Source organism: Prionailurus viverrinus, chromosome B3 (assembly GCF_022837055.1).
Source record: "Prionailurus viverrinus isolate Anna chromosome B3, UM_Priviv_1.0, whole genome shotgun sequence".
Taxonomy (NCBI): Eukaryota; Metazoa; Chordata; class Mammalia; order Carnivora; family Felidae; genus Prionailurus; species Prionailurus viverrinus.
This window is the reverse complement of record NC_062566.1, coordinates 67,021,529-67,034,770: the sequence shown is the minus strand read 5'-3', so window position 1 is coordinate 67,034,770 and position 13,242 is coordinate 67,021,529. Positions and strand designations below refer to the sequence as shown.

The following is a 13,242-nucleotide window of genomic DNA, read 5'->3' as shown; positions in this document are numbered from 1 at the left end:
CAGATCCAGTCTGTATACTGGTAATGGGGTTATAAGTACAACTTTACTAAAAGGGAATGTGTGAAAACCTAAAAGTACCTATAACTTTAAGATTATTTATTCTCTGACCTAATAATTACACTCAGAAGAATTTGTTTTAAGGAAAAGCATCAGTGCAAATTATTTATCATTGGAAGTCACTTCAATGTCCAGAAGTAGGGAAAGAGTTAAATAAATCATATTTAATTAATAATATACAGCTAGTAATTTTTTATTTATAAAATGCTAATGCATAATTTTAACTTTCAAAAAATACACTTCTTCCCTTTCATTTGCTTATTTTCACTTCCCTTCCTTTCTCTTTGCTTTCCTCCCTTTATTTCCCCTTTCTTCCCTTCGTATACAATTTTGTCCTGAGGCCATTAGATGCAGTAGAGCAAGGTAGGCATCCACAAGGAGGGTTGGGCTGGCATGGAGAATAGGAAGTCAGAGCCTGAAACAGGTGAATGGAGCATTCATATAGGGGGTGAGATGGAGTTGGGGTGAGGTATGAGGGGGGGGATGAAGCATGGAGAGTTAGAGCTTGAGTAGCTAGAGGAGGTGACCACTCAGAGGGTGACCTGGTGTGGGGTTTGGAAACTGAAATGGGGAGCATCCATGGCAGGAGACAGCCTTGCAGAGCGTCAGAATCAGAGTAGGCAAAGAGCATCCATATGGAAGGGGGACAGTGACAGCAATGGAAGATTGGTTGCATACATGGAGATTGATCAAATAAGTCAATATATTAAAGAAAATAAGGAAGAAGGGTGTTATAACTATGGAAATGGAGATATAAATATGGAAGGGGAGAAAACTAATATGAGCTCTCAGGTTAGACTGGAATTGGAGGTATTGGTGTGAACTCATGGTTTTTAGTGTAAACAAATAAAATACGTGTGTGTGTGTGTGTGTGTGTGTAATTGGATCTTTTTGCTATATTCCCAAGCTCTGTCAGTGTTGTAACTCTCTTGGAGCTCTCTCAACTGAACAACCATAAATACAAAACACTGTTCTCCACTGAAATAACCAGGTGTCTTTGGAGAAATGGCTGGTTCAAGGACAAGGGAAATATAAGATGAGCTTGGACCATTATGTTGTTTCTCAAAGCAAGGAAGTGCCTAAAGAATAATGGGGGCATGGCAACAGTATCCAGAAGCCAGATTTAAAGGATTTCACTGACCAGTTTGGGGACAGATTATATAACTCCTTGAACAAAACAAGAAACCATGAGTTCCTACTGATATAAATAAATAAATAAATAAATAAATAAATAAATAATTTAAAATGTGAAAAGGAATTAAATGCTTCCAGTTTCAAAGTACATCACCACAAAATATTTATTACTTATTGTTAGTTACAAGAGAAAAATAATGGTAACTTTAATAGAGAAACCTGACAAATTCTGCCTTAATCAAGTGAATAAAGTAAACATCACTTCACTGATTGCAGTGGGAAGAACACACATCACTTCTATGTACAATCTGATTCTAATCAGGACAAACCCACAGTGAGGGACATTCTACAAAACAGCTGGTTGGGGCGCTTGGGTGGTTCAGCTGGTTAAGCATCCAACTCTTCATCTCAGTTCAGGTCTTGATCTCACCGTTGTGAGTTTGAACCCCAACCCCATGTTGGGCTCCACGCTGGGGGAGACGCCTACTTAGGAAAAAAAAAAATAGGTACAAAATAAGCTTCCAAGGAGTCAGTAACGAATCAAAGAAAGCCTGAAGATCTAGATCAGAGCCAAGGAGAATAAAGAGACATGACAGCTAAAAGAAATACACGATTCTGAATTAGATTATTTTTGCTAAAAAAGGACGTTTTTGGGACAAATGGTAAAATTGGAATAGAGTCTCATTATCAACCATAGCCAAACTATGGAGAGAGCCCAAATGTCCATCAACTGATGAATGAATAAAGAAGATGTGGTATTTATATAATGGAATATTACTCAGCCATCAAGAATGAAATCTTGCCATTTGCAACTAGGTGGATGGAGCTAGAGTGTGTACTATGCTAAGTGAAAGAAGTCAACCACAGAAAGACAAATGCCGTATGACTTCACTCATATATGGAATTTAAGAAAGAAAACAGATGAACATATGGAAAGGGGGGAAAGAGAAGAGAGGGAAACAAACCACAAGATACTCTTAAAAATAGAGAACAAACTGAGCGTTGATGGAGTGAGGTAGGTGTGTAGGAGGTGGGCTAAATGGGTGATGGGTATTAAGGAGGGCACTTGTTGTGATGAGCACTGGCTGTTGTATGTAAGTGATGAATCACTGAATTCTACTCCTGACACCAATATTGCTCTGTATGTTAATTAACTAAAACTTAAATTAAGAAAAAAATGTGAATAGAGTCTGAACTAGATGGTAGCATAATATTAGTGTTAATGTCCTGGTGTGGACAGTTGCATTGCGGTTATGTAAGTAAATATTCTTGTTTGTACAAAAGATACACTAATGTATTCAGGGGTGAAGGAGCAAATGGTTTAGGAAAAAACATTCTTTGTACTGTACTTGAAACTTCTCTCTGAGTTTGGTATTATTTCAGACACCTCAAAAATATTTTTAAAATATAATAGAAAACTGCAATAATATTTCATTTCAATCGTGCTTTTAGAGATATATATGTTTGTATGTGTATTTGCACATACAAAAGATAAAAGTATCTGTCCCAAAACATTGAGTGATTAACTTTGAATAGTATAAGTACATTTGACTATGACTTTCCTTTGTTCTGTATTTTTCTAATTATCTATGATGAATTTTATTACCTTTTTTCTTGATTCATTAAATCGCTATAAGAAAAAGTAGAAAATACAGATGTACAAACAAAAAAAATAATCAATCAATTAAAATTGACCTAAATCTCATCACTGAAAGTTAACCACTGATGATATTTTGACATATGTCCTTCCAAGATTTTTTACATATATATATAGTGGAATCTTAATAAACACACATATATAAACAAACACATATATATAAATACACACACACACACACACACACACACACATATATATACACACACATATAGTGGAATCTTAATAAACACACTATAAACTTTTTTTCATTGAACTTATCTGCATTCTTCCATGTTAATAAATGTAGGTGTTTATTATCACTTTAAGGTGCTAAGTAGTATTTTACTGTGGCATTACTATTACTTATTTAATGATTCCTGTTATTGGACATTTAGGATTTTCCACTTTTTACTATTATAAACCATACTGCATCCTTGTTCATATAATTTTATGCACTTGCCAAATTAAGTCCTTAGGATAAATTATGAAAAGTAGAGTCCATGGGTCAAAGAGTATGAAAAAAAATTTAGGAGCTTTTACTGCACATCATTCTTGGATAATTTCACATCTCCCACCACAAGAAAAAGGAAGTACAATTACCCTCTGGAACTATGTATCAGTTTACATTCTTACAGGCCAGGACATCATTGGATATTGTCATTTTTTTTCTTTGTGAAGAACTTATGTAGTCCAAATAAATAATAATCTTTAACATTTCTGGAGACATCTTGATATACAGATGCATTTCAAAAGTTTATAAATGTCCTGGAAGTGATAGATAACCTGTGGTTTTTAACTAAGTTGGTAGGTCAGTTATTAGTCATGAAGTTGAGGGAGTATAATAATTCTTTAGGTCCCAGATAAAGAAAAGAAAATAATGATCATAAATAGAGAAATGTAAAACACTACAATGAGCCATTCCAGAACGGAAATCTTTCATTTCCTAACTGTATTCATCACTTATTGCTATGTAACAAATTACCCTAAAACTTAGCAGCTTAACGCAACAAATATTTATTATGTCACAGTTTCTAAGGGTCAGGAGTTTGAAAGCAGGTTACCTGGGTGTTTCTGGTTCAGGGTTTCTCATGAAGTTGCCATCAAGATTTTAGCCTGGGTTACAGTCATCGAGAAGCTTTGTTGGGGCTGGAGAATCCACTTCCAAGAGAGCTCATTCACCTGGCTTTTGGAAGAAGCCTTGTTCCTTACTAATATTACCAGGAGACCTCAGTTCCTCACCACAAGGGCTATTTGAGTGTCCTCATGACATGGCAGCTAGCTTACCCCAGAACAAGTGATTCAAGAGCAAGAATAAGGAGGAAGCCTTGGTTTTTATTTTTTATTTTTTATTTTTTCAGCTTATCTTAGAAGTAGTATGCTATCGCTTTGATCACAAGGTGTCACATTCGATCAACTAGAAATGAATCACTGGGGTGCCTAGGTGGCTCAGTTGGTTAAGGGTCCGACTTTGGCTCCAGGTCATAATCTCACAGTTCGTGAGTTCGAGCCCCGCATTGGGCTCAGTGATGACAACTTGGAGCCTGCTTCAGATTCTGTGTCTCCCTCTCTCAGCCTTGCCCCCTCTCTCTCTCTCTCCCTCTCTCTCTTTCTCTCAAAAATAAATAAACATTAAAAAAAAATAAATCACTAAGTTCAGCCCATACTTCAGGACAGGAGAAATAATTTTTTTTTCAACGTTTATTTATTTTTGGGACAGAGAGAGACAGAGCATAAACGGGGGAGGGGCAGAGAGAGAGGGAGACACAGAATCAGAAACAGGCTCCAAGCCATCAGCCCAGAGCCTGACGCGGGGCTCGAACTCATGGACCGCGAGATCGTGACCTGGCTGAAGTCGGACGCTTAACCGACTGCGCCACCCAGGCGCCCCAAGGGCAGGGGAATTAAGTTCAGTGAATATGGAGACATTAAATCACCACAATGACTAGAAACCATGAAGCTCTTATCAAGGCATCTCTGGAAAGTCTCAGATATTGATGACAAGTGGCTGACTATCCCCAGATCAAGAAAATTGGAAACATGGTATAGTGGTAACACTGTTGATTTAAGGGTCAGGAGATCTAGACCATCTTTCTCTTAAGTGGTATTGACTAGTTATAAAAGGAGGATCAGGACATATCAGGCAATGTTTGAGAATGAAGCCATGCAAAAAACTGTGAGTTCAATTTAATACATATACATTGAGCACCTAAAAATGTACGAGGTATTGTTAGTTCTGCTGAAGATATTCCTCACTTGCTGATAAACAAGAACCAGAGAGGTTACTTGCCCAAGATCGGATAGTAAATGTTTGAACTTGGATTTGAACACAGGCTGTGAAGTTCCATATTCTCTGTGCCTAACTAACCATGATGCCACACTGACATTCTAGAGTCTACCCTGCCTGCTTGTTTGCCTGAAGTAATCTTCAACCTGGGCCCTTGGCCTTCAGCTCCTTAGAGACTTTCAAGTAAAATGAGTTCTTTATTCTTTCCTAGAATACATAGGTCCTAAAGAATCAGCTTCTTTCAAGGCTTGCTCTTTGCAAAAGTATTAGGCCAGGTGGCCAAAAAGCAGATCCTATGATGGAAATTCTTGAGTTAGTAATTCATTGAGAGCATACTCTCAGGAGATACCTGTAAGGAAATAACTGAAGCAGGATAGGGCAGAAGAAGAAGTTGAACAAAGATGTGATTTTAGCTAAAGTCCAGCCTCAAACCTGACCCCATGGAGAGCTCTGGAACATAACTGACATAAAATTAAGGCAAGAGGAAAAAAAAATTAAGGCAAGAGGTCCAGGTTCTTGTTCATCTGTATCAATCAGTCATTGGCTATGAGCTACCCTGGTGGAAGGACATAACTCTTAGGCATCACCAATGAGGAAGCCCCCCTCACCCTTGCCCTCTTTGGAGGTGATTCTCCAGAGAAGGGTGCAACTGGGAATTCGTGGCAGGTAACACTCAGCAGCTGGGGCAAAGGATATCTGTCTTTATCATCTGACCCTTTGGAATCCCTTTCCTTTGCTTTGGAAATACATTCTTGTAACCCCAGTCTCCTAATGGAGTTGTTTGACGTATGTTGGTCCTTAGACAGACTAGCTTTCCAGAGCAGTGCCACATACTGGATCAATTCACGTCATCTCCCCTCTTCCTTTCACAATTTTTCCCTATGGGTCTCATTTGTGGATATGCTATAATGGCAGACACAATAACTGGTTTTAGTTTTTTGCTTTTATTAAAAAAAAAGAATGCATAATCAGTAACCAGCACACTGCTGAACCCTTGTAAAAGAGTTCATAAAGTAGAGGCACCTGGTCCATTGAGTGTCCAATTGAGTGTCCGACTTCGGACACGAGTTTGAGCCCCACATTGAGCTCGTTGTTATTGACGTGGAGCCCATTTTTCCTCTGTCCCTCTCTCTCTGCCCCTTCCCCCCTCTCAAAAGTAAATAAACATTAAAAAAAACAATATATCTTTTAAAAAAGAATTCATAGTAAGTACTGTTTTCTTGTTGCTTTTCTTGTCATCTTATAAAGGTACTGAAAATCCCACTCATTCTTTGAAGCTAAAAATTTTATATCCTTATATATAGGAATGCACAATAAGTTCATAAGGGTATAATTCCAGACACTAGTCTCACATCAGTGATGGAGATCTGACACTTCCAAACAGTGGGGCACCCACTGCCTCCTAAAATCCTGTATCCTGTACAAATAGGTGAAGAGCTATCATGCCCTATGAGCTCTCACAATTTCCCTCATCATGCCTTCTGCTTAGCCTTATTTCCACCATATTCCTCGTCTCTTTTTTTCTTCCCCTAAATCCATATTTTACTTGGTCTTTGAGTCATAAGTCTAATAAAGAGACAGCCCAGTTGCTCTTAGAGGCAGCATCTCTGATTTGAGTCACTTCCTGGAAACTAACGGAAGTCAAGTCTGCACACATGAAGAAGAAATGGTGGACCTATGGGTAGGGTGCAGGGTACAGAGGCAAGAGCATCAGCAAGTTACATGCTAAAGCAAAGGATTGCTGAACATAATGATAAGTCTGTCCCTTGGACTCCCTTCACATCCCACCAAGAATGAGTCTCTGCCAGATGTTATAACTTTATCACCTTGGGAAGGAGAAGGGTAGAAGAGAGCCAGCTCATTTTACTCTGCCTGCCAAGACTGAGCACTCGAGGGAGCTGAAGAAGAGTCTCCATGTCAGAAGTATAGTGATTTATTGCTGAAGATGTAGAATTATAGGTAGAGAAAAGATTATACATATGTTTATTGTCCAATCAGTGCACATGCAGATTCTTTGTGGTATCTGGGCACCATATCTTCCTGCTAGACCTAGGAACCATTTTTTTGTGTTCTTTACTGACAGATGTTATTGTTCTTGGATAATTTTACATCTCCCACCATAAGAAAAAGGAAGTAAAATTTCATGACCTTTCAAAACTTGCCTGAATTTAGACAATGGAGATCTTCCTGCCTCTGCAGTTTCCTAATGCTGTTTATTTAGTGCTGGCTATATCATGATTCATGACACTGTATCATCCACTGAGCTGCCTGTAAGCACCAGCTTCTAATGACTTTCTCTGGAAGTTTATTTTGTTACCTTACATTGTTGTCAATAACCACAAATGCAAGTCTTACCCAGTGACTTAGTCCATTCAGGCTGCTATAACAAGTACTACAGATAAGGTGTCTTACAAGCAACAGAAATTTATTTCTTACAGTGCTGGATGCTGAAAGTCCAAGGTCAGAGTGCCAGCATGGTCCGTTAGGGCCTTCTTCTGGGTTGTATACCTCTCATAGTATCCTCACATGGCAGAAGGGACTAGAGAACTCTGGGGGATCTCTTTTATAACAGCACTAATCCCATTCATAAGTGCTCCATGACCTAATCCCCCGGGATAGACCCTACCTTCTTTTTTTGTTTTAATATATTTTTCTTAATGTTTATTTACTTTTGAGAGGGAAAGAGCACGAGCACACATGAATGCAGAGGGGTAGAGAGAGAGAGAGAAACAGGAGATCCCAAGTGGTCTCTGCACTGACAGTGGAGAGCTTGATGTGGGGCTCAAACCCACAAACTGCAAGATCATGACCTGAGCCAAAGTTGATGCTTAACCAAGTCAACCAGGTGCCCCGATAGGGCCTACCTTCTAATACTATCACATTCGGCATTAGGATTACATTTTGGGAATTTAGGAGTGACACATGTTCAGACCATGGCACCCAGAGTATGCAGGAAAATGAGAATGATAATTCATTTTCTGGTCATATGGAATTTGTCATTGGTAATTTTATAATATAAACATAAAACAATATATCTTCCAACCATATCTTCTCTTGAACTCTGTGGGTCATAATCACTGCATTCCTAGGATGTGACCTCTTGTATAACTAACAACACTACATTCCTGCCTTCTGCACATAGCCACCAGCAAGGAGGATAGGCAAGGGGCCCATGGGCAGAGTAAGAAGAGCAGTACTGTTTACATAAGGAACGACAATTATTTATCTTTATCAAGACCAACCCAAGAGAGTACATCATCACCTATCGATCAGAGGTGAGAGAAGACATTGATTAGAAGTACCCCATGGGTCCTACAAAGCAATGGCCTCAAAGCCCTTACAGGAGACGGGAGTAACTATTCCCTATCTCCACATGGTGTGGAGCTTGCAAACAGTGGAGTAACCACCCTGGGTGCCAGCAGTGGGGGGCTCACAGGGCAAGGAACAGGTGCTGCTATCCCTGCCCCCCTCAAGTGTTATAAGCTAGAAGTAGCAGAGCAGTAAGAACATGAACTGGTAAAAGCCTCCCACAATGCATCAACTCCAAGAGTCAGTAGTGACCACTGGTGACTCAGAATGCTAAATTCATACTGTGTCTGGGATGTGTTTTAAGCCAAATTCATATGTGAGCACCATTCTGGTGACCCACTTTCATGTGATCCCACAAAAGAAATACCATGCCAGCCAGAGGGAGTGATCCACTTTCCAGGCCACCCTCCTAGAACCAGGGCTTGGCTTTAGGCCTCTAGGATAACTGTGTATGTGCAAGTCTCAGAACTCTTGGAGGGGCAGCTGGTTGGCCCTACACATGGGATAGGGGAGCAGCGCCCTCAAGGGGATAAATGGGACTCAAGCCTACACAGGTCCCAGTTCAAGCTCGGAGCACCTGATCTAGATGGTACTGTTGGTCCTAGTCAGTACCAGACACAAGAGGAGGACTTGCTATGTGAAAGGCACTCCAAAAGTGTAGGGTAGTTCTGAGGGGTTGGGCCCAGGGCAGAGGGCCTGTTTGCTGAGTTCTAAGGACTGCACTAGCCCCAAGTATATAAATTTTGTGGATATCCAAGGGATGGAATTTGAGGAGTTTTACAGGATCCCACATATCCACATAGTAGCCAACATGCCCAAAATTGTAAGACATGCCAATGGTATTGCATTTTGTATTATAGTACTGCTTCCAGATGGAGCCTGTCAAAATGCTTAGGTGCTTGGGGCACCTGGGTGGCTCAGTTGATCAAGCGTTCGGCTCAGGTCATGATCTTGCGGTTCTTGAGTTTGAGCCCTGTGTTGGACTCTGGGCTAACAGCTTGGAGCCTGCTTCGGATTCTGTATCTCCCTCTCTCTGCCCCTCCCCCTGCTCATGCTCCTCTGTCTCTCTCAAAAATAAACATTAAAAATTTTTTTAAAGAAATGGTTAGGTGCTCAATGAGCACCGAGCCCAGCAACATCACCACCAAATGCAGCTGCCACTTACTGAACCCTATTATGGGCCATTTAACCTCATATAATTCTCATAGCTACCCTATGAAGTAGGTACTATTATCTCATTTTACAAATAAGGGACTGAAGTTCTGAGACCTAAGAACTATTATCCATGATCACAACTGCTTTTAAGTGGCAGAGCTTCAATTTCATGCCATGATTATATGATTCTCAAGAACTGGCTCCTTTCTCCTACAGCAGCATATCACATGAAATTGACTTATAGTCTAAACACAGATTACTTTATAATCTTATCTAGTTGTTAGTCTTTAAGGTAGGCCCAGTGATAGCCATATTAAATGAACAAAGCCAGGAGAAAGGCTTAGAAAATTCTAGGACAACTTTTCCCAACTAGAAACATAAGTTCTAGAAGATGTTATTAAATGATTAAGGGAAGGGTGGATTTCATGGTAAAATCAATTTAGCAATACTGAATATGATCTGAACTCTGCCTATTAGAGATTCACAGCCACGCTAATAGTAAAGGTTGTGAGATCTGCATAAAACAAACTTAACTCTGTTTCACCCAGCATCTCCCAAATCATTTTCACATGTCTATTAACAGTCTTTGAAAACAATTCACAGAAAAACTGCTGTAAGAGGAATTGTAACAGAAACCTCAAAATGCTTGGATTCCACTTGGTGTGCAGACCCAAACTCAGACTAATTGGATCGATATCCCTGGAATTATACTTATTGGGATTATATGCGTTGTATTTTTAACAAGGAGATTCTAATGAACAGCCAAGGTTGAGAGAAACTTGTACAGAGTGTTCTGAAGATGATGTTTCAATGCCTTGCAGATCATAAAGTGATTTTTTTGGCCTTAGTCCCTCCCTTCCAGCAGCTTATTATGTTCAGTGCTATGTTACCCAACAGGCAGAGTAAGATCACTAGCAAAATAGGGGCCAAAAAGAAAAAGAGAATATTAGTGAGAGCAAGGAGATTGATTTTGAAAAAAATGTATTTATATTTTTTTCAAAAGGATTTGTGTAGTAATCTGGGTAAAAATCCAAACTTTGTTGAACTTTCATATAAATGTACTATGTTTTAGTTGGGTTTCTTTTTTTCTTTCTCTCTTTCTTTCTTTCTTTCTTTCTTTCTTTTTTTCTTGAGATGGAGAGAGAGTACACAAGCAGGGAAGAGGGAAAGAGGTAGAGAAAGAGAGAGAGAGGGAGAATTCTAATCAGGCTCCATGTTCAGTGCAGAGTCTGACATGGGGCTCAAACCAATGACTCTGGGAACATGACCTAAGCAAAAATCAAGAGTAGGACGCTCAACCAACTGAGCCACCCAGGTGCCCCAGGTCTCTCTCTCTATCTCTCTCTGTTTTTGTTTTTTTTTTTTTTAAGTATTTTGGGTAGAATCCATAATTATCCAGGATGTTGGGCCTCTAAAGTCACAGTCTGGCTCTGTGTTCATGTCCTGAGAGAAGGACTCAAAACCTAGAGATTCTCTTCTGAACATTCTCTCTCTCTCTCTCTCTCTCTCTCTCTCTCTCTCTCTCTCTCTCTCATTTTCCTATAGTATATAGTACATATGTACTTATCACAAGACAAAGAATCCAGAATCCAGGCCCTAACCTCTAGTGAGTTGAATGTTACCCTTTGGGGTCCAGGAGACCAAACTGAAGGGTGCTGCAAATCAGGAAGCAGCAAATGAAGGGAAGGGCAGGAACACCCCATTTGAATTACAGATCAACCATTTATAAGTGGGGTGATCTTGGTCAAGGTGAAATTGGCCTCTCTGTGCCTGTTACTTCTCATCTGTAAAGTGGAGCTTATCTACTGTCCCTCTTTATGGGGATTATGTAAAACCAAGTATGTGACAGCATCTAGTAGAGTGTCCACATAGAAGGATAGCTTCCTTCCTGCTTGTCTGGAAGAGAAAAGAACACATTGAGCCCTCTGAAATGTGAATCAGGCTGCTCAGCAGTTTTTATTGACTGCATAGTGTTTGACAGGGGTCAGAAAACTTGCTTCTCTTGAATGATTCTATGTTTCATACAATTTTTATAACTCCTGAAAAGGTCCCAGATAATCAACAAGCAGATAATCAATAAATGTGCCAAAGAAGAATATAGGAGAAACTTATAATATATTGCTTCTACAAAGATGCTTATGACTTCATAGGGTCATATATTGTATACTCAAATTAATTAAAGGCTAATTAAATCATGTATACAGGTCCACAATTCTTTACCTGAAACTTCTATTTTGGGTAACTCAAGAAAAAAAACCTTATCCACATGGTTCACCAGATGCAGTCCTACAGTCCTAGATACAGTCACTGATTTGCTTCTGCAGTGCAGGGGTGCTGTGTGGAAAGCCCAAGGGGCTCATGTGATTGTCCTAGAGGCTCATGGATCACAGGGAAGGACATGGGACTACAGTGAGCTCCTGTAGTCCATATCCAAAGGCAAACATACCAGGGAACAGACTGGTGGCAAGGATCACAGTAGATACTAGAGAATCTCTTCACTGATCCCTTTCCAGGGCAGGAGTGATGGAGGACCTGGAGAGACCATATATCATTACCCTATTTTGCCACCTGTAACCCCAGCAAAAAAAGATGCAGGGTGGGTGAAACCTAGGACAATGAAGAATTGTGTTTTCAGGGGACAGTGGTAAGGAATAGGTCAGCCTCTCTTCCCAGAACCTTTTTTGCAGAACACCTAACAGGAGGAAAAGGGTATGAGAAAGAAGTGGGAAGGAAGGGAAAGAGGAGACGGGGAAGGGGAAGAAGAAGGGAAGTTGCTTCATTGTCCAGACATCACCTGGACCTTCATGTCATTACAGGATATAATAATAAACTTTTCAAAAATGAAAGTGAGGTAATTACAGTGAGGAGTGACTTGGCCTGGTTTGGATAACTTGCAGAATGTCAAATCAAAAGGACGGGAGCTTTTGTGGCATTTGCCTCCCTTGAGTTCACAGGCAACAACAGGATTATTACAGACAGCTCTGACTGTATCTAGATCTTCGTGGATGAATGTGTACTGGGCTATGCATGTGTGGTTGTGTTCCTTCACCTTGTGTGCCATCAGGGCATTGCATTCCCTGGCCATCAGGTCAAACCTGAGATAGTCTTTGTTGCTCTGCAAGGGAGCTTCAGCTCTGAGCATCTTGTTCCCTCCAACTTCGTCTTCACCAAGGATTGTCTCTTCTGGCCAGCCAGGTTGCACTATTCCTTTGTTGCTAAGCAGCATGGTTTCTGTAGTTCGGATGCCCTCTCCTTTAGTGGCTTTGGTCTTGTCCTCTGAATCGCTAGACAAAAACTCACTCAGGGGCTCATCACTATCCTCGAGGACTGCGGCAGCCATCTGAAGTCCCAACCCCAGACCCACCCCCAGGCCCAGTAACAGCAGCAACATCATAAAGAAGATCTGTACCAGAGTCAGCTTCATCTTTCCTGGAGGGAGAAGGGAAACAGAAGGACTGGCTTTGAGATGAAACTTGGCTCCATCGGGGACCCCAGACTCCCTAAACCCTGACAACTTGGTCTTTGGGGTCTCCTCTCCTTTCTCCGCACTACCCAATCCCCTCAAGGGAGAGATTCTTGCTTGTTCTTTTCCCATTTCTCTGGTCACTCCCCACAACATTCCTGTTGCTGTGTGATAAGCCACAGCTTATCCTGCAGAACAGGA

At 40.5% G+C, this 13,242-nt stretch overlaps 1 protein-coding gene across 1 annotated transcript; it reads right to left on the bottom strand.

Moving 5' to 3' along the window:
• Positions 1-12,338: 12,338 nt before the first annotated feature.
• Positions 12,339-13,002, bottom strand: RNASE10 (ribonuclease A family member 10 (inactive)). The gene has a single exon (XM_047861528.1). The coding sequence runs from the start codon at positions 13,000-13,002 to the stop codon at positions 12,355-12,357; it is 648 nt and encodes a 215-aa protein (XP_047717484.1). The 3' UTR covers positions 12,339-12,354.
• Between the last annotated feature and the right edge of the window lie 240 nt (positions 13,003-13,242).